Source organism: Brassica napus, chromosome C4 (assembly GCF_020379485.1).
Source record: "Brassica napus cultivar Da-Ae chromosome C4, Da-Ae, whole genome shotgun sequence".
NCBI classification, from domain to species: Eukaryota; Viridiplantae; Streptophyta; class Magnoliopsida; order Brassicales; family Brassicaceae; genus Brassica; species Brassica napus.
In genome coordinates, this window is record NC_063447.1 from 7216883 (window position 1) to 7238748 (window position 21866).

Below are 21866 nucleotides of genomic sequence, written 5' to 3' on the forward strand. Positions count from 1 at the left end.
TATAGTTACGATTTTAATAATGAAATAATAATCCGAAAATATATATATAGAAGAAGATACAAATACATGTGAAAAATTGAAATAATCTATTCAATGAAAAATTATACCGTATACTTATTATGTTTTAAAAATTGATAGACACATCTTATATATTAAAATAGAAGTCATGACTTCTTTCATGTGTGATTTTTTTTTAATTTGGACCATCACTTACAAATCTTATTAAATGTATTTTATTAAGACTAATAATACATAGAATCTTTAAAATACTTTCATAATATCTTCCCTCTGCTTTCGTTGCTTTATTATTATTATTTTTTTATTTTAATAATGAAGGGATCGTGAGTCCCGATTTGTTTGTCGTCACTTTATGTTTTGTGCGAGGCCGACCTTTTGGGATCATGTGTCGATTTGTTATAGATATTTTTATCGACAGTTTAGATGTAACAAAAGATTTTGTTAGTTAGTTTCGTCGCGCTTGTTGGCGGAGTTGGCCGCGACCGAGGACTTGATCAGGGTCCTGGTTTTTGGTCAACTGTGAAGTTATGCGATTTTCTGACACGAGAAATCTGATGTGTTCGAACGTCTAAGTACTGTATTCATTAAGATGTTGGATTCTGTTTCGTTACATATCTTATGAAAGAAAGCAGTTTTTGATATTGTCGAGCTGTTGTTCCTCGGATGCTGCGATACACCCATTTTGAGTTATGTAGGTGGGGGAGACTGAACTCGTGTCGTGAGTTGCCTACGTACCCTCGTCGAGGGATCAAGTCATAACGTAGTTCGATTATTTTCCCAGGGAGAGGGTCGGCTGTTCGATTTTTCGTGTACGTAGGTACGTCTGTTGTCAACTTTGGTTGTGTGATTAAGGGTGTTGTTCGATGTCTTTAAAGCTTGCGAGGTAGCATGTCCTTGAGTTCTTCTGGCTTCCTCTGAAAGTTTCGACTCCCTTCGACGTTGGAAATTTCAGGCATTGGTGATATGTCGAGGGAACTGCCTTCATGTTGTATAGCCAAGGTCTACCAAGGATTGTGTTGAATGGGGCTGGACGGTCTATCACGATGAATTCTACGATTTTTCTGACTTCTCCAGCGGTAACCGCGAGCTCGATCGATTCGAGAGAGTAGGTGGTCTCTCCTGCGAAGCCAATGAGGGGGGTTCGCTCTTGTCTTAGGAGTGCTTTAGTGAATCCCATTTTCTTAAACGCTTCGTAAAAGAGGACGTCGGCCGAGCTTCCGGTGTCGATCATTACTCGGGATAGTTTTCAACCACCGACGTCGATTTGTATCACGAGAGCATCATCGTGTGGTTTATCGAGGTCTGCGGTTTCATTTTCGTTGAAGGTGATTTCGTGATCGGGACCTGCCAGGGGTTCTCTGATTCCTACATTGTTTTCGGCTCTCCTTTGGTATGCTTTGATTGAGTTGGCTGAGTTGCAGAACTTAGAGCCTCCGTAAATGAAGTCGATCCGTTTTTTGCCCTCGTTGTGGGCCAGGAAATTCCACCTCTTAATCGGTGTTACCCCCCAGACAGATTGTGATTGAGGGTCTGCATTCTGTCTTTTTTCTGAATCGGTTTATACAGGAGCTCACGAATTTTGGTCATTTTGTTCTTTTGTTTGAAGTTGAGGAATTTCGGGCTAGGAGGTCTTGTGTTTGGGTTGTACTTCGTGACATGGGGAGGAGGAGTGTCCTCGTCGGGTTTCTCTAATGTGCGGATCGCCACCGAGATCTCGAACCGAATTTTCCCTTCGGTTTGGCTCTTGATTTCGTCGGTTTTGTTGCTGTTCTGCCCCATTGAAATCATGTCGACTCTTTTCTTCGGAGCCGGGGGTGGAGAGCTCGGTGATTCCTACCCAATCTCCCTGCCTCTTTTGTTCGTCGGGACTTTGGCTTTTCGGTTGGATTTCAGAGTTACTGGCTCATCTTCTTCTTCTCCGGCTTCTTCGATAGATTTATTCTTACTTTCGTTTTGATTGCGAAGTGCGGCTCGGCATTCCTCGGTCGAATGGCCCTTTCGTTTGTGGAAGGCATAGTATTTGTTAAGGTCGTATGTCGAAGATTTCTGCGGCGAATTATTTACTGAATAGGAGTGTTGCCCCTTGGTGGTTGGTTCTTTAGGAGTCGCCGGCTTTTTTATTGCATTATTCTTATTTGCACTATACTGTTCTTTTAACGCTGCGACCTCCTCTTCGTGGGTGGCGAAGTACGAGGCTCGGTGTAGGGCGTCGTCCAACGACACAGGTGTCTGAACCGCGAGTTCTTCCCTAAACTTGGATGAGAACCAGACGCCATTCTTCAATGCTGCTAGAGCGACGACCTCGTTTGGGTGCAAAATTTTGGCTTTGATCTCTCGGAACTTGTTTATGTATGTTCTTAGAGGTTCGAAAGGTTCTTATTTGAGATTCCAAAGGTCTTCCTTGGTAACTTTTGTCTCTATAAAAATTGAGTATTGTTTTAGGAACGTAGACACCAACTGGGTGAAGTTGTAGATAGAGTTTTCTTCTAGTCCGGCGAACCATTCTAGTGCAGCTCCAGTCAGGTTTTCGGCGAAGAAGCGGCAGTACCCTGCTTCTTTTTCGTCGTCAGTGAGGTGTACCCTTGATATTGCTAGACGGAAGGCTCGCACATGGGCTTTTGGGTATGTGCTTCCGGCGTATTCGGGGAATTTTAGTTTCCCAACGTGATGCAGTCTTACGCTGGCGATTCTGTTTGTAAACGGGGTCCTTCTTGTTTCCTCGATGACCATGTCGATGTCGGGGGCAGAGCTCGTCGCCATGTGTATAATCGCGTGTATTCTTTTGAGGTCGGCGTCGTTCCTTTCAATATAATTCTGGATGGTTCCGGTTTCGCTTTGGATTTCCAAATCTTCCCTTTGGGGGTCGATATTGATAGGACCGCGGTGATCGTGTCTCCGAGTTTGTTCCGTTAGGTTGTCGAGCCCCGCCTGATGGAAGGTCCTCGTTGCGGATGGAGTTCGATTCTCGGGGATGGAATGGTTTGGTGGTGATATTCGCATCCTTGGCTCCCCTTGCCTCTCTGTTGATCCATTATGGAATTGGGTCGGGGTGCTTCGTGGTCGTTGGAGTTCGGTTCGATTTCGTCCAATCCACTGTAGCTTAAACTTCGGTGGGCGATGCCCTGCGGTGGGGGTCGTTGTGAATTTTCTCCCGTGTATCGTCCGGATCGGGCTTAACGGATCGAGGGGTGTTCGGTTTCTTTCTCGAACGTTTGCAGCTCGATACTCTGCGAGTTCCCTTTCGGCTTGATCTAGTCTGTTAGTAAGGGATTGATTAGTGACCCTTTGACTTTGGATCTCATCGATTAGAGTTGTCATCATTCCTCGGAGTTCGGTCAGTTCTCCTCGAGTTTGGGCTACATGAGTCGGGGAAATCGGTCTGGATTGGGATCGAATCGGATCGTCAGAGGGTGGTCTGTCTCCGTGACGGTTCCAAACTCGAGCTCCAGTTCGTTCTGGGATTTTCGTCTGGTTGATCGGAAGAGATTGATCTTGCTTCGAAGTCCCGATCGGAGGGATTCGTTGCGTCGGGGCTGTTTCGGTCGCATTGTTGGCTCCCGTTAATCCAACCGGGGTTACTCCGGCTCCTGAGTTTGATCCGATAGGATCGATGTCGCTGGTTCCCGAAGGAGTAGATCTTGATGTTTGGTTGGGATCCATAATCGCGCTTAGGAAACTTAGATCGGTTTCTTAGCAAAGATGTTTTTTCGTTTATCTTCCCCACAGTCGGCGCCAAAATGTAGAACCTAAAATCTACACAAAGTATTTGATAGTGATCGGAGTTTGATCTAGGGAAGACAAATGATGTAGGCAACGATATCTTTAGAACACAACGATGTTAAATAGTTTTTGGTAGGTGAAAATGGACTTTATTGATAATTGGTATCGAATACAATGAATTGAACTAGATCGAGTGATACAAAGGAGATCGATAAAAGAAGAATCTAAAAGTGGGAAGACAACAAGATCGATGTGAATGTGTAGCTTTCTCTAGGGCTTTCAACGTGTCCTCTTCCGTGTTTCTTCTCCTTCCTTTATAGTAAGTCGACTCCGAGACCCCCGTGGTAGCTCCGCGATCTTAGTTTCTTGTTACGCGATCTCTGCGACTCCTGCGACTCCTTCTCGAGCTCGAATCCTAGTTGTGGGCCTCGGCCTTTCTCGGCATATGCCTTTGATCTCGGCCCGGTATTGACCAAAATTGGGTCCGACAAACACCAGGATGGACAACATGTTCACCAAGCTGAATAGAAAGTATGATACTGTGAGCAACCATATAAAGAGGATTGATGTTCAGCTTGCTCAAACAACTGAGAGTGTTAAGAGGCAGCAAGGTATGCTTCCTGGAAAGAATGTTATGAATCCTAGGGTTGAGCAATGTAATGCAGCAGAGCTGAGATGTGAGAAATCTGGGAGAAATGAACCAGAGCAACTGTCTGCTGAAACTGTTCCAGACGCAGAAGAGAGAACAAAGCACTATGCTAGCTCTAAAGCGACTGCTCCTAGTGAACCTGCTGAGACTCCACCAGTGTGAGTCTATGTTCCTAAGGTTCCCTATCTAATTCCACCTAAACATCTGATGGATCCTATTAGTGCAGAGCAGCTGGGTGGGTTTAGGAAGATGGTGAGAAGGCTTCCTCAAAATATCTCATTTGAACATGCTTGGGAGATTCGGCCATTGCATATGTTCTACAAAAATTGCAGAGAATCTCAGAAAGAAATCAAGGCACTCTTTACTGAAGCACTGACACCATCACTGAAGGTACTACCTAAGGTTGATGACCCCGGAAAGTTTGTTTTTCCTTGTTCCATTGCTGGAGTGGAATTCAAGGAAGCTCTTTGTGATTCTAGGTCTAGTGTGAACTTTGTCTCAAAAGTGATTGTAGACGAGCTGGGCATTGTTGATGTTGAGCCTTCTCAGGTGAAGCTGGCTTTTGCAAACTCTTCCATGACAGTCCCTTATGGAACCATTCGCAACCTTCCTGTCCAAGTTGGGAGCTGTATTCTCCATACCGAATTTCAGGTTGTTGAGATGAGCAAGGATCATGAGATGCCTTAAATCTTTGGAATGTCACTTATGGCTACAGTAGGAGCAGTCGTCGACATGCCAAATAAGAGATTCTCCTTCTCCAACATCAACAAGAAATTTTTCTACAAGGCTGTCCCAACCAGATCACCAATCTGCTACGCCTCTTGCATCTCAGTGGTTAGTGGAGAACAGCTGGAAATTGTTCCTAAGAAGGAGTTTGGAGATAAGAGTTAGATCAAAGAAGTTCTGGATGGAGATCCTCACACTGATACAAAGAAACTCAGTGGGAATGCAAAGGTGAATGAAAAATTCCAGAAGAAAAGGGTCAAGGGTGACCCTATGATGACTTTGATACCTCGCTTGTGTGATGAGAAATCCATTGAGTATGAGGTAAAGTGCAAGGGTACCTATAAACCTTTCTCTAAAGTCAGAGTAATTCTCAAAGTCAGAGTAATTCTCACACATGAGTTGAAAGAGAAAGGATAAGCTGCTGTGAAGGGGTTGCTGAGCAGAGTTCTGAAGTTGAACATGTCTGATTGTGGAGCTTGTTTTGGAACAAGCCCTCATGATCAACCCGACTGATCCCTGTCACCAAGTCAAGCTAGTGACTTAAACCAAGCGCTTGGTGGAAGGCAACCCACTGGTAAGTGTAAATATAAGTTGGTTTTGTTTTTGTTTACTTATTTTTTGTTTTAGTTCATTGAGTCTCAGGTCAAAAATCAAAAAAATCTGAGATACTTCAAAAATTCTAGGTGGCAGCAATGGAACAACCTACCCTCTAAAAAGAGCGGCTATTACAGGCGACCATCTGACGATAGAACACCCAAAATTTTCATGGAGCGCCCGCTCCACTCAGGTAAGTATCTCAAACAAAAAAAAATGTTTATTCTTGTTTTCACCTTCTTTCTGATTTATTTTCATACCGGGGACGGTGTGAAGTAAGTCTGGGGGGAGGTTTTTCGTCGTTTACTAACTTGTTTCTTTCTTTTGAGTCAGTTTGAGTCAGTTTTTATGATCGAGTCAGTCAAAACTTTGTGGGAATTAGGATCTTATTCTGTGTTGATCATTGACCACCTCGTGCTTTAGTTATCTTATTCAGTGACCTTAGCAGTGGCGAAAGACACACATGTAGACCTGGAACACCCTGACATTATCTCATTTGGTTCTCCAGAAGATTTCGGCTTGTCGAGGTTACACTGGAAAGACGTAGCTTCATTTAACTTGAACCTAATCTTGACTGCGATCCTTCCTATTATGGGCATTAGATCAGGGAAACAAGAATACACTCATGACTTCTTATTCTTTTTATCCATCTTGCTGATCCTGAGTGGCAAGCTCATCTTTAGATAGTTCCCACCCTGCACCTTAGCCTTTATTCCACCTTCATGCATTTGTTTTTCAGTGTCATATGTGCAGATATGTGCAAAAAGATCAGAGAGGAAAGGATCAACGCAGCCTCTTACTCGTTACTGCTGCAGAAATTCAGTCAGAAAGGAGAACAAGCAGATTAAGGGAGCAACCCCTCCATAACCAATGAACTGCGCAAGAGCAGGGGTGGAGAACCAGAATGGTTGCGAAATCAGAACCACCAATGGCACTCAGAACCATCATGTATTACCTCCTTCTTCGTCACATCACCATATCAGTCTTCAAAAAAAAACAAAAAAAAAACAAAAATAAGGTGATGGAGAAAGGGAAGAAAGAAAAGAAACATGGAGCCACTGGGAAGGTCGAGCGAGAAGTTGGTACCAAGTGTTGAAGAGTATGCAGAGGAAAGCAGAACAATCAATCGCCTATTCCATCATCAGAATAGTCGCACCAGATATAGCAAAAACGAGTAGAGGTTATGGACATCAATGGATCCGTCCTCTCTTGCAGTTTTGCGCGATATCCTGTATCCTCTACAAAAAAAAATGGTAGCCCCTAAACACTCTTAACTCAACCATTAAATAGCCTATTCCACACCTAGACCGTCTACCCTGAATTGTGCCTGAGGTGAGAAGCTCACGCTACTCTTAATTGAATGTAAGGAGCTTTGTCTGGAAAGTGTAGCTTTTGCAGGTTTGAGATGTAGAGTATAGAGCCGATCTTGAACAGCAGTCAGTGGGGTTTTGGTAAGGGTGTGTTGTCCTAGTTTTACTACTTGTATGGTTCAGAGATTCGTGGTTAAAGTATGGTTGCTGAGAATAGGAGAGTTCCCACACTTTCAAACCTTTCTCCCTGTTCTTGATACTTGACATTGTTTGAAGACAAACAAGGATCTAAGTCTGGGAGAATTGATATATGGTGTTTTAGACATCTTGTATATATTCTTTTCAATTGGTTTTCAAGTCTTTATCGAGTCTTCCTAGTCCTTTTCGAGTCATTACAGGTCTGGAATTGCATTGGATGGGAGATGGACCAGCTGGAACAAAAGAGGCAGAAAACAGTGCAATTTGGTGATTTTCACGCAGAAAAGTCGAGCGGAGCAACCTGAGTGTCTGTTCCAGCGGCAGAGATTTTTAAGGAAGTTTCCAAATATTTCGGGATTTTACCTAGGGCTTCCCCCTTCTAATCTCAGGCCGCCATAGACCTGCATATATATCTTTTCTTATTTTTTATTATCATTGGACGCTAGTTTTTACACATGAAACCATTGGAGACTTTTGTACTTGAAGATTTGCTACCTTGAAAGGGAAAAGGCTTCATCTCTCTCACCTTGAGAAGATTCCTGAACCCTATCTTATTTATTTATTGATTCAGCATGTTTTCTTCATCTATTGTCTCTGTGATTTCTCTGTTCATGGCTGAGTAGTCGCTTGTTAGGTTTAGGGTGTTAGGGATCATGGATCAATGAGTTAGACACAAATAGGATTGTTATTCCTTGATATCTCTGTTTATTGCTAATCTTAATGCTTGTGTTAAACTGGACACTTAGCATATGATCATAGGTTTAATCTAATCATCAAAATTAAAGTGTTTTAGGTTGCTAGAAAAAACATAGATAGGCGATATGTCCTTAGCCAACGAAAGGTGATGTTAAGGCAAATCGTGAACCAATTGAATCTGAACTTAATGCTTGTCATCATTCTCTGATCCAAACGATAGTTTAGGCATTAGGATTGCTTGATAAATTGGTAGACACCACGACAGTGGGTTTATCTATTTTTGTTGTTCAAGTTCTAGATTGGCTCTTATTGCCTTCCTGAATAGTTGTGTAGCTCATGATCCTAAGTATCCCGATGAATCACCCTGAACTTAGCTCTCTTAATCATCTGAAAACCTTTAATTAATCTTGTTAGTTGTTTGTCATGAAACCCTCAAATCTTAAAACCCCCATATTGTTTTAGCTTAATATTGATCCTATAGAAATAAAGGGTAATCGTTGGTCTCTCTGGATTCGGTCCTAAAGTGCTACATCGACATACCATTCGATTGTGGTAGTGTGCACATTAGGTTAATTAGTGTACGTATACACGTAATATCACATAGCTGAAGTCTCTGCTCCAGATACTTCCACGGTATCAGCCGAGTCAACCCCTTCTTTAACTGCTTCTTCCATTATCTTCCCATTCACTATCTCCGACTCATTTGAAGATACCCGTTTCACATTCTCTTGTGAATTGGTAATGCTTCCCTTTTTTGTTCCACACTTCTCTCCATTACATCTTCTTTCTTTTTTGAGCACTCTCCCTCGTTATATCCCCAATTTTCACAAAGAGAACATTTTGTAGGAACCCATGGGTAGGTAAACTCAATGTTCGCATTTATTCCAGACTTAGAGCGGAATCTGTATGCATGGGGAAGTGGTTTTGTCATGTTTGCATTGACAAAGACCTTAGCCTCCTCGAAAATGGTACAGAGCTCTGTGTCAGGATGCAGTCATACAGGCTTCCCAACTGAGCGATGAATCCTAGTCCCTTCCATGAAAACATAGTAGGTGGCACATTCTTCATTGTTACCCACGTAGTCTTAATCTCAACTTCTTCCTCCTTTTTCTCTTCCAATGGCGCTCACTTAGACAGGATCATTGGAATGCCCGTTATATTCCACACTCCTCGCCTCAAAATACGACTCCTTGTTTGTTGATCAGTGATCTGAAACTTCAACATTTTTTCATTAACCGCAAAAACATCAATCTTAATGTTTTGTTCCCCAATGGCCATATCTTGTTAACAATAATATGAATCCTTGCCACATGAGAAGCAGGATCTAGAAATCTCCACTCTAGAAAATCCGCCGACAAAGGAACTGTGTTAACAAGGAGATCATCTGGTATCTCTACCATCTCTGTCCCCTCCACGACCTCTACTTTCACCTCATGATACTCTCCAAAACATGTTTTTGCTGAACCGCCTTGACGTACGATTTGTTCCCAGACTTCGTTCCCTGACTTGTAATCCCATCCGTCACCATCGGAGGAGAATCCTTCGTCTTCAACGTCGCCATTAAGCGAGCCGAGCAGCCGTCACCACCTTGAAATCCTTAACCCTAAAATCGCCTTCAGAATCACCCTCAGAGTTATTTTAGGAAAGTCCTCTACAAATGTTGCATTTTTCCATCCATTACATATCTCTCTTCCCCCATGATGCTGTAACCAGTTATTTAGTTTTATAGCTAGCATAATGAAGCAAATCACGAGACCTGTATATGCACAAATGCTACATGTAATTGATACCAAAAGAATTAGCTTACAATGCTCAGATATCAAATGGAAAGTTTACCTGTGACGATGGCATATGAAGTGCATCTAGCTTGATAGGAGATTCTGATGAACCATTCTTGTCCTCCAGATAATACTCCTTGAACTCAGAGACAGTGAGAGATGAGGATTCATTCAGCTGAGACTGAGAATAATATATAAAAAAAAATTGTTAGTGTGGTTCATAGAGAATACATACCTGTCGATGTGCTGGTGAAGTTAAAACAATAGAAGTTCCAACAAAAGGCATTGTATTGAATGTGCACGCGCTGTTGCTGAAGTTACACTTGTAGAATGGTGGTTCTTTAGTATCATACACGACAGCCTTCACATCAATATCCAGTTCCACCTGAACAAATTCCATCACAAGTTCAAAAAACAAAAAATGGACGTGTGCAAGAACACAACAGAAACCAAAGTAATTATTGCCTCTACGTCCTTCAAGTTGGGGTTAGCCACATTAAGATGATACCTTTCAGAATTACTTATGTTCAGTTGAATCACACCACTCCCTGTAAAAAAAACTATTATTAACTTATGAATAACCAGTGTAACCAAAGCACTTATGTTGGATCTCCTAGTTGACTAACCCTGAATCAGATTCAATGAGAGAGCGGTCAGGTCAATTGGAGGTTCCTCCCACAACCAGCGAGTGGCCATTACTGTGAAAAAGAGAGCATTTAAATAATTATGTTGACATCCCTAAAAAGGCAACACTTTTAAACAAACAACTACATTCACGATTAAGACATCTTTCCTTAGTTAGGTTTTGCTTTACGTTTTGGAGTATGTTTAGGAAAGTTATAGACTTTTCTAAGGGGTTTTATAGGTTACAAGTTCTTCATTAAAGAAGAGCTTTAGGGTATTTGTACTATTATCACAACCTTGATGACAAATATCAAACCAACATGCAAACCATAGCAGAAAGACAAGCAAGAACACAAACATATATAATATTAACCAACCTTTATCGACCACAAGCCGAACTGAACAGCCTTCAGGTTTAACATTATATGAAATATTCAACAAACCTCCTCGGTTCAGATAGTATGGCCAACCCTGAGAGAAGTGAAACCAGTTCAATAAATTGTCTAATTAAATATTAACTACTTTAATAAATACAATAACGTTTTCAAATAGCCACAACAATCATGAGGAATCTCAACCCCACCTTGTAAGATCCATGTGAGAGAGACAGCAAACGAGATTCAGATCAATTCGCTACACCAACACGAGGAGATATATAGAACCCAAACAGCTGAACACCAGATTCATAACCATACAAATTTTCCACCTAACAGAAAGAAATAAAACATGTCTCAATATATTAATTAGCACAACACATGGGAACACAAAAAGATGTAACCAGACAACAACAAACTTAACGCTTTGGACAAACAGCTGCCACCGTTGGAACCAATGAAGCAAATACTTGACCCATCATATCATCCGAAGAAATGGAGTTTGGTTCAACAAGGAAGGAAGCGTTAGGTCCAATCCAGACATATGTTGGGTGGGTAAAAACAGCCACTGATTCACAAATAAAATCACATATATAGGGAAGAGACTTTCAAATGCTAAAGCCCAAAAATCAAAAATCGTTTTAATTTAAGATCGAAACAAACGAAGCAACCAGCCAAATAGAAACACAAACACGCATGATAAATTGAATTCAAGATCAGACACCGGACCCCTCCGGCGATCACCAAATAATTGAAGGCGAAAATCCATCTCAAGTAATCTTAGAGGTTGAGAGAGAAAAAAAAACAGAGAAATGAGGTGAATAGATAACGATGATAAGATTGATGGACCCCCTAGTGATATAAAGGAAGAATCTGACAATCCGTGAGGACGTGAATCCATGAAGAAAGTTGCAAGTTAATTAATGTAACGGTTACACAGTTTGAAAAGTGGTATACGGGCAAGCCTTGAACTGTAGAAGATGAATGATGGTAGTCAAATGACTTTGAGGGTGTTTTTGTAATTTCATTAAGATAATATCTTACGTATGCTTTGTTGTACATGGTTATGTTTTAGTTTGAGGAAAGTGTATTTTCAAAAGTCCTTCGTTGGAAGTTTAATTAGTTGTATAAGGAATAAAGATTTTGCCAAAAGAAAGAAAATATTTTACGTTTGACTACTAATCTTATATATTAAAACATAAGTAACAACCTTGATTCATGTGTGAGTTTTAAAAAAATGGACATATTTCTATAAATTCATGTTACATTTAATCTCTAATCTTATCATTTAAATTTTGGGTCTACCAGAATTTTCTATTGGGCTATCAATAATTAGATTTAAACAATAGATGATCCATTAAATTTATAGATACTATAAATTAAATAGATATAATTTAATGTTGTAATACTATACCTTCAGATGTTAATTATTTAAATATTTGTCGATGTTAACTTTTAAAATTATAAAGATTTTTTTTTAAATAACAAAAATCATATTATCTAACAATGATTAATCTTTGCTACCTTAAACCAATGAAAACAAATTTTAAATTATATATTTTATTTTAAATATTAAACAAAAAAACTAAATGTTTAATTATTTACACGATAATATAAATCCATGAAGGAAAAAGTTTAATTTTTTAAAAAACTTTCTAAATTTGTGAAATGCTACAATATCTTTGAATATGACAATAAAACAATATTTTACTAATATTTATATATATAGTTACTATTTTAATAATGAAATAATAATCCGAAAATATATATATAGAAGAAGATATAAATACATGTGAAAATTTGAAACAATCTATTCAATGAAAAAAATATACCGTAAACTTATTTTGTTTTAAAAATTGATATACACATATATATTACAATATTATATCAATTTAGAATTGAAAACAAAATGTTTATATAAAAATAAATGAAAACAAAAATCTGAGCGGTTGCGCGTATCGAGATCTAGTCTTTATTAAATGTGTATACGGTATTTTAGTAATAAAGTTGTGGACCGTATTAAAGTATGTGCATGCATATCTTTTTGTTTGATTTAGGAAAGAATTATAATATCTAAACATCCACTGGCTAGATTACATGTAAGCAATTATAGAATATAGATCTAATATGTTATCTAATGATATGTTGAATTTATTTGCATGTTTGTAGTTTATTATTATCTTTTGTCTAAATCTATTAGAAATCATTTAGAAATATAATATAATATTATTTATATGAGCGAAACAAGAAAACAAAGAAACGTTAAAATTAACCCATCTGAAACGTGATTGGTTGGACTGTACTGTAAAAAATTTACTGTAGAATTTGTACCGTAAGTGTATTGGCTGTAGCTGTACATTTACTAAAGTATATTTTTCTGCAGAGATTTTTGCTGTAATTATGATAACTGGAGTTGTAAATTATTGGCTGTACTTTTGTAAAATAAAACATGATTGGATAAAATGTGTTGTAGCTGTAAAAAAAACTTTTCTGTTAATTTAAAAACATAACAATTTATAAAATTTATCCAAAATAAAGAAAACCATCTAAAATTAAAAAAAAAATAGTCAAAGGGAAATCACCAACTAAATAATAATAAATTTTATCTACGAGAATTCAATAAATTCATTGCAATCTCATCAAGTGTTACGTTAGGGTTTTCCTTGCTTAAGTTATCTATTGATTTTTCCTTTTTGTTTTTAGTTGATAATTTATGTTCTTAAGTTTATCTAACTTTAAATTATTAGTTTATGATCAAGGATTATCATGATTCGAATATACTAAGAATATATACACGTACCTCGTATGTTGATGAAAAATATAACGTGTTTTTTCAGTTATGAGTTTATTTTTTCTACAGCCCAAATAATGGGGGTGATTGGTTGGGCTTTATCTCCGTATTTTAGCTTAATTTATTTTTAAATCACTAAATTTTACCAATCATGTTGTACCTTTAATTTTAAAAATTAAAGTATACATTAAGTTTTTATTTAGTTTTACCAATCATGCTTTAACTTTATTTTTAAAGCTACAGCAAAAAAATAAAGCAAAGTTTTTTCTTATGTATTTTAGGCAAAAACCCTACATCTTCTTTTTATAGGCTGTATAATCTGTAAATGAAAAAAAAATATCTATAATATCAAACAAATTATATAATCATAATAAAAAAAATTATAAATATTTTAATTTTGAATTTGAGTGTTTTTAAATTATTAATATATTTAAATAATATAAATATTATTTACATATCACATTTTAAATTACAATAAATTTTGATAGTTTATTAAAAAATATTAATATAAATTATTTTAATTGATATAAAATAATAATTTTATACATACAACACATATTTCATATATTTTATTTTAAAATATCTACAGCCTACAGCTTACGGCTACAACAAATTTAACTACAGCAAAAGTCTCTGCAGAAAAAGTCTACAATAACAACTTTACAGCTACAACCGATTTATCTAGAGCTAATCATCTACAGCTAAATTTTTAAAGCCACAGTCGAACCAATCATCACCAATAAGGATGTACGATTTTTGTCTAAACAAATAGAAAAGTTAAAGTTTTATTTTATTTTTGATGTATCTTGAAAAAATAAAGCTACAACTTGATTGGCAAAATTTTATAAAATTTTGCTATAGACTTTAACTTAAAAATAAAGGTAAAGCATGATTGGTTAGGATTAGTGCTTTAGGAAAAATTAAAGCTAAAGTACTAAGTTAAAGCCCAACCAATCGTCACCATTATATAATCTCCGCATGTTTATACTAATTGAGTTAAAGAAAAAGTTATTGTGAAATAAAATGTACTAATTTTATTGAGTATAGAATTTGAAATATATGTAATATGTTATAGTATAAAATATAACACAAGTAAATTATGTTGAAATTTCGTTAAATATTAAATTTTACATTAAATCTTGAACCTTCGACAGAATTTGCAACATTAATAATGAAATAACAAAAAATGGCTAAACAATAGAAAAATATTTACGAGAACATAACGACAACAAACCGAAAAGCAAAAAAAAAAAACTTATTCGTTAGATACTAAGTTTATTGAGTATAGATGTATTTATTTGAAATATATAGTAGAAGATATAACACAAGTAAATTTCATATTAAAATTTCGTTAGATATTAAATTTTACATTAAATCTTAAACTTTCGACAAAATTTACAACATTGATAATGAATTAACAGAAAACGACTAAACAACAGAAAATACTAACGACAACATAACGACAAAAACCGAAAAACAAAAAAAAACTTATTCGTTAGACTAAAAAGGAAAGACAACAAAACATACATAAATCTTAGTAACGGAAAGAAGGAAAAGACTCCTTGATTAGCTCGAGTCATCATAAATTAGAATTGATCTAAAAGTTTTTAAATATTTTTTTGTAAAAATTTATTTTAATGTCTTATCTAAAAAGTGATTTAAGCTCCATATATCCTAGATTAACTCAGATTTTTTTAAGAAAAAAAATAAGTTATTGTAAGATATAACATATTGAATTTATTTTATGGAGATGTACTTATCTGAAATATATTCAAATAAAATTTTCAATATTTTTGTATGGTCATAGTTTAAATCATATTTATGTCTAATTTTATCAAAATATTGATTATAAATCTATTAAATGTCACATTCATGCTAAAAATTTAATCTATAACACACAGAAAACCTATCTCTAGTTCGGTATAAACCTTTGTTCTAATATGGTCCTATAGAAGACGATTTTGCGGTGTGGAATTATTGTTACACGCAGCCACTCGGAGTCAACAATTTCTTTTGACAATTTCAGGCTTGAAATCGGTGTTTACATCAAGGATCATATTTTGCCAATGATAACAAGAAAATGAAACTTAAACGAAACAGTCATATTAAAAATGATGAATTATGTTAGGGAATAGTAAAATATGCGTCAAATTAAATAGAAAAGTGGAAGACAAAGATGAAAAATCTAATTATGATATTACCCTTTATTTTTAGCAAAAAAAAAAAAAAAAAAAAAAAAAAAAAAAAAAAATATTACCCTTTATTAAATAAAAGAAAAAAAATGCTTATATGGGAATCAAAGACACGAAGTGAAAGGCATTTCCAGTTTCCACCTTAACTACCTTGTATGCTACGTTAATTTGAGTATCAGAATAGGTAAAATATATATTCAATGTATGTTATCGTTAAATATATCTAATTTTTTTCCTCTCATGCTCTTCAATTTTGTCCCGCTTTTCTGTTAACTTTTTAGAACCGCGGATTAGCGGCACGTTTCCTGCTAGCAAATTTCTAAACAAGGATAAAAAAGCATTTTAGGCCTAATGCCTCCACTATAAATTTTAAGAGGTCAAGTCTTCAATGTATATAATTTAATAGATTGAACCTCCCTACTGCATTATAAGAATTCTTGGCTTTCAAACTTCGAAGCATATTACAAAAAATGTTGCGACATCCATTGCTTTTGCTGTGTCAGCCCATGCCAAAAGTAGGGTATGCATAATGCTGATAGATACGTAAAGTGTGGGCTAGTTTATCTAACATATGATGTGAGCTACATGTTGCATCTATAATTGCATGCTTGCCATCTAGATGTGCGGTTAGTCTTAATTTGTAAATCCATCGGAATATTGATCAGATTTCATTTGTTCGTAATACTGATCACAAAAACGAAAACAGAGTTTCTAGATTCTAAAATTTGTTGTGTTTCAAAACAAAAAAGATTCTACAATTTGTTGTGTATACCTTGAAAACAGAGAAATGATAAAGGTGAAGAGGTAACTTTCTTATTGATTCAACTCTCTTAACATTTCTTATTACAATGCATTATGTTATATAGCTAAGTATCCTAGGTTAAATGATCTAAGCCACTTCATCCTCTTGGATAGCAAATCTATTAGCCGTTGTTATCTGATGAGCTGTAGCTTAGGCTGCTTTCACTTTTACGGACGCCAACATTACTTTTCTGTTTTGTTGTGCTTGATTGATCGTGTCTTCTTTCTCTATTTAGGTGATCACACGGTTTGTGTGTGCTGCTGAGCTGAGGACTCTTGGGTTTCCATATTAACTTTGGTTTCTCTGTGGATTTGGACTGATTTCCGAAGCACATTAGTGAGAATAACTTGTTTTAATCCGAAGAAACCCCAACGAACCTAATGAATACAACAAAAGGTTTTCATGAAATGTTAAATTAGCTATATGAATATCCAAATGTTAAATTAGCTATATGATTGTATACTGTACCAGTTCCACCCTTTATTTGTACTGGGGCCAAAGACACAGCTTACACCTCAGCGTGGCCTTCTTGGTCCACGTCCTACTAATCAGCATCAAGCAAATATTGCTCAGACTGACTATCAGCCTACCACAGACTTTTCTAAGGCGTTTAATACTATGACATTGGCTGATCCGGGTGCAGCTGATTGGTACATGGACACAGGAGCTACGAGTCACTTTGCTTCTTCGGCAGGTATCCTAAACTCTTGTCTCCCCTCAAACATTGATCGTTCAGTCACGGTTGGTAATGGTTCCAAAATTCCCATTGTTGCTTACGGCTCTTCTTGCATTTCTTCTTCTTCATGTCCTTTAGCTCTCAATAAAATTCTTGTTGCTCCTGCTATTGTCAAAAATCTAATATTTGTTCGTAAATTCACGAAGGATAACTGGTGTTATGTTGATTTTGACCCTTTTGGATTATCTGTGAAGGATTGTCTCACGGGGATAACTCTGCTCCGCTGTAACAGCTCAAGTGATCTCTACACTGTTCCAGGATTGCTTAAGTCCCCACCTTCACAATCGGCTTTTCTTACCATCTCTTCGAACACTTGGCACAAACGGCTAGCACACACCAATAAAGACTCTTTGCGTTCTGTTATTGCTTCAAATTAGCTTTCTTGTAACAAGAAACCTCTTTCATTTTCTTGTTTACCTTATCAGTTAGGAAAACAAATAAAGCTGCCGTTTGTTACTTCAAATTCTCAAGTTTCCAAACCTGCTGAGTTAATCCATTCCGATGTTTGGACATTTCTCTCAGCAAGCATGAGTGGTATCAAATATTATGTTCTATTTCTTGATGATTTCTCTCATTTCGTATGGGTTTATCCATTACGTTGAAAACATGAAGTGTATACCAAATTTCTTCACTTCTTAGCTTATGTCAAAACTCAATTCCAGACTAATATTCATGCTCTGTAGTGTGATAATGGAGGCGAATACGACAATCAAAAATTTTACTATATATTCGACAATAAGGGCATTCAGTTGCGTTTCTCATGTCCTCATACCTCTCAACAAAATGGAAAATCAGAAAGAATGATTCGCACACTCAACAACTCCATTTGTGCACTACTCTTTCAATCCAAACTCTCTTCTGGGTACTGGTAGAAGCCTTACATGTCGCAGTACACATTCAGAACATCCTTCTGTGTACTGCAATAGAAAACCAAACATCTTTCTTCAAAATCTTCAACAACGCTCCGAGGTATGATCATTTAAGAGTCTCCGGGTGTTTGTGTTTTCCCAACATCAATCACTCGAATCTCTCAAAACTTTCACCTCGATCTACTCCGAGTCTGTTTTTGGGCTATCCAGCTCAAAATAAAGGGTATCGCTGTCTTGATCTAAAGACTAACAAGATCATCTTCTCACGACATGTTTTCTTCGATGAGAATGTATTTCTGGCTGCTGTTAAATAATCAAAGGCTTCATCATATCAGTTCCTTGATGAAACATGGGACACTTCCCCAGTTTTAAAAGCCATTCTTCAAACACCAACTCCAGCTCAAATACAGCAGCCACCGATCCCTGTTGCTCCTCCTCCACCTGTAGCTTTAGCTCCTGCTCCTGTTAACACAGGTCATTCAATGCAGACACGAAGCAAATCAGGTGTTCATAAATCTAAAACTCAATTTTCTCTTCATTCCTCTGTTTCACCAATTCTAACTTCTTACATAAAAGCTTTAAATGATCCAAATTAGACTCTTTCTATGAATGATGAGATCGATGCTTTTGGTGAGACTCGAACATGGGATCATGTTCCTCGTCCTCCCAATACTAACGTTGTTACTTGTATGTGGTTGCACACGCATAAACTTAATGCAGATGGCACCTTCAAGAGATACAGATCACGCCTTGTTGCTAACGGCAAGTCTCAAGAGGAAGGAGTCGACTACAATGAAACATTTAGTCCAGTTGTGAAACCATCAACGATCCGTACAGTGCTTGATGTCTCTTTAGCAAGGAATTGGCCAATCGATCAATTGGACGTAAAGAACACATTTATTCACGGAGAGGAGACCATATACATGCACCAACCGCCGGATTTCGTTGATAAGCAATTTCCCAATCATGTGTGTAAGCTTCACAAGGCAATATATGGCTTGAAATAAGCTCCTTGTGTTTGGAATTCAAGATTTGCGAAGTATGTTTGTGCTATGGGGTTCGTCGCTAGCAAAAGCGATGCGTCTCTGTTTATGTTTAGCAGAGAAACTCGCCATGCTTATCTTCTCCTATACGTGGATGACATCCTACTCACTGCTTTTGATGACAAGTTTCTGTAAGAGATAATTGACACATTGAAGAAAGAGTTTCCAATGTCAGATTCTGGAAAACTACATTACTTCTTGGGTGTCAAAGCTGACTTCATCAATGGAGGAATATTTCTGCGTCAGAAGTCTTAGGCAGAAGATATCATCAAGAGAGCTGCGATGGAAGAATGTAAACTGTGTGATACTCCTGTCGACTTGAATTCAAAGCTCCCAGGCTAACTAGGAGAGAAAGTGAATAATCCTACCAGCTAGCGGCAACTTGCAGGAGCCTTGCAGTATTTAACCTTTACTCGGCCAGACATAGCTTATGCGGTGAACGAAATCTGCCTCTTTATGCATGATCCTCGACAGCCTCTTCTACAAGCTCTGAATCGTATCATCCGCTATATACAAGGTACCAAAGATCACGGTTTACAACTCCTCAAAAGCAATATCAATCATCTTGTAGCATACTCAGATGCGGATTGGGCTGGCTGTCCTGATACCAGACGTTCCACCTCAGGCTACTGTGTCTATTTGGGCTCCAACCTTGTATCTTGGTCATCAAAACGACAGCCTACTGTCTCAAGGTCCACTGCAGAAGCAGAATAAAAGGTGTGGCAAATGCAGTAGCTGAACTCTGTGGTATACGCAACTTGTTGCTTGAAGTTGGCTGCCCCCTTAACAAAGCTTCGATGGTTTATTGCCACAACATTAGCTCTGTATACATGGCCCATAATCCAGTCAAGCATCAACAAACAAAGCACATTGAGATTGATATTCACTTCGTCAGAGAGAAGGTAGCAATGGGTCATGTCAAAGTCATTCACGTTCCATCTTCACTGCAGTTTGCGGACGTGTGTACCAAGGGATTGCCTCGCTTGCTGTTCAATCAGTTCAAGACCAGTCTAACCGTCAGACCACCGACGCTTAGAGTAGATATCGGTAGTTTATTCTCTTGTATATTAGAGAATGAGTATATTCTCTTGTATATTATTTATAGATTTCAAGTAGATATCGGTAGTTCTAGAGATCTTTGTAAATCCCTCAAATATTGTAACAGCAATGGCTTTATATGCCAACGTAATGAGAACAATCCCAACAGGGAATTCTATCTACTATCAGGTACAGTACACAATGATTGTCAATGTAGAAGCACGATGTCTTTAAATGCTAAGTTTGTTCTTACAACCGGCCGTACCAGGTGGTGGTTCCAACTTCTTGTTTTGATAACTCAAGATTAGTAAGGCTAAGGGAGTTCAGTTCACCAAAATAAAAGGGAAACTTCACCGCTAGTGGTTTCCAGTGAAGACTCGGTTGCCAATTCGCTTCTCTCATTACCTTCAATTATCTCTTCCATGACAATCCCGGTTGACTTCGCTGTGAAATGGATCCCATCATCATAGCTTTTTGGACAAGACTCATGCCATTTTTGCTCCTTCACTACATTCTCGCATGTGCCTGGGCGTATACTAAGAAATAAAGAATAAGAAAAAAAAAGGTAATTAGACTAGTTTGTTTTTCAGCAACTCTAGTCACAACTTGAATATGTCTTTTATCCATTATTTACTTACAAAATCCGTTGAATGATATTTTCATGGTTTTAAGATTGTTAAGATCACCTTTTACTAGATTTTGATCAAGTTATTTGTAATAAAATTGTTGTCACTGTGTAATAATCTGAAAATTCTAAAAAAGAAAGAAAATAAAATCCAGTAGAAATATTCTCTCATTATGGTCGATTGGCTACTCTCTCTCTCTTTCTCTCTCTTGAACAATCGCTGCCTTCTTACTTCAGTGTTAATCTTCCATTCATGATTCCGGGTGAGTGGTCTATTTTACTGCCACCATGAGAGGAGTTTTGCTTTATTGGATGTGGAGGTTCTGTTGAGCTTAGTCACTCTATGACCATTCATTTGCTGTTTTTGAGTTGATTTTTATTGAAGTCACTGTATACGTCCTTCTACTTTTAGTTGAAAAAAAAAATCGTTAAAAACGTTCAAGTAGAAATCGTATGTGGGCGGTTGCCGCAAATAATTGTTTGATTGCTAAACCGTTACAGCCGCATATTCTTTCTTATTGAGAAGATATGATAATTCTTACATTGTGAAAATTGAGAAGGTATGAGTATGATTACTTCTAAAAGATAACGCTAAGTGTCTTGTTCCGTACACGTCAAGGGACCTACTCATCAGATGGTCTGTGACCAATCTAGTGATCTATAGATGCCCTAACATGCTAAACTGGAAGAATTTTAAATAATGTAGGGCGCTTTAATTCCATTTGATTTAAAAATCTTACGATACAGACAAAAAAAAACTGTCATTATTTTTTATCCAGGAAGGGTGAGTCGATAACAGCATACATCTTCCCACATGCATGTGAGAAGTACATGGACGTATGCTCATGAAGGCAGCTTCCGGGAAGTTTCCTTTAACGTCAATTACAATTTAAAATGTTTTGGCCCTTTTCATCGTTGTGACCCCAAGGTATTGTGCCTATTGTTTGCCCATACGTATATGTTGATAAACTGATAAGTTTCTTGGGTTTTCAACTTAAAACCAATTGGCAATTAGTGGAGTAGCTCAAGTCCTTTATATATTATTAACGTCCCTTTCATATTTTCGATGTGGGATCTTCTCTT

The 21866-nt window shown here is 37.4% G+C and overlaps 1 protein-coding gene across 7 annotated transcripts; it reads right to left on the reverse strand.

The window, feature by feature from the left end:
- Positions 1–212: 212 nt before the first annotated feature.
- LOC106407035 (E3 ubiquitin-protein ligase APD1-like) lies at positions 213–11882 on the reverse strand. 7 transcript variants are annotated; one of them, XM_048753503.1, is made up of 8 exons: positions 11107–11859; positions 10897–11019; positions 10691–10784; positions 10316–10387; positions 10155–10237; positions 9925–10074; positions 9748–9831; positions 8349–9667 (listed from the first exon to the last, which is right to left on the reverse strand). In XM_048753503.1, the coding sequence occupies exons 4-8, from the start codon at positions 10383–10385 to the stop codon at positions 9659–9661; spliced, it is 396 nt and encodes a 131-aa protein (XP_048609460.1). In that variant the 5' UTR covers positions 10386–10387; positions 10691–10784; positions 10897–11019; positions 11107–11859; the 3' UTR covers positions 8349–9658. The 7 variants fall into 7 exon arrangements, 5 of the variants coding, with proteins under 5 accessions (XP_048609458.1, XP_048609457.1, XP_048609460.1 ...); XM_048753502.1 differs by having other exon boundaries at positions 11112–11858; XM_048753504.1 differs by having other exon boundaries at positions 9748–9825; positions 11112–11845.
- Positions 11883–21866: the final 9984 nt, after the last annotated feature.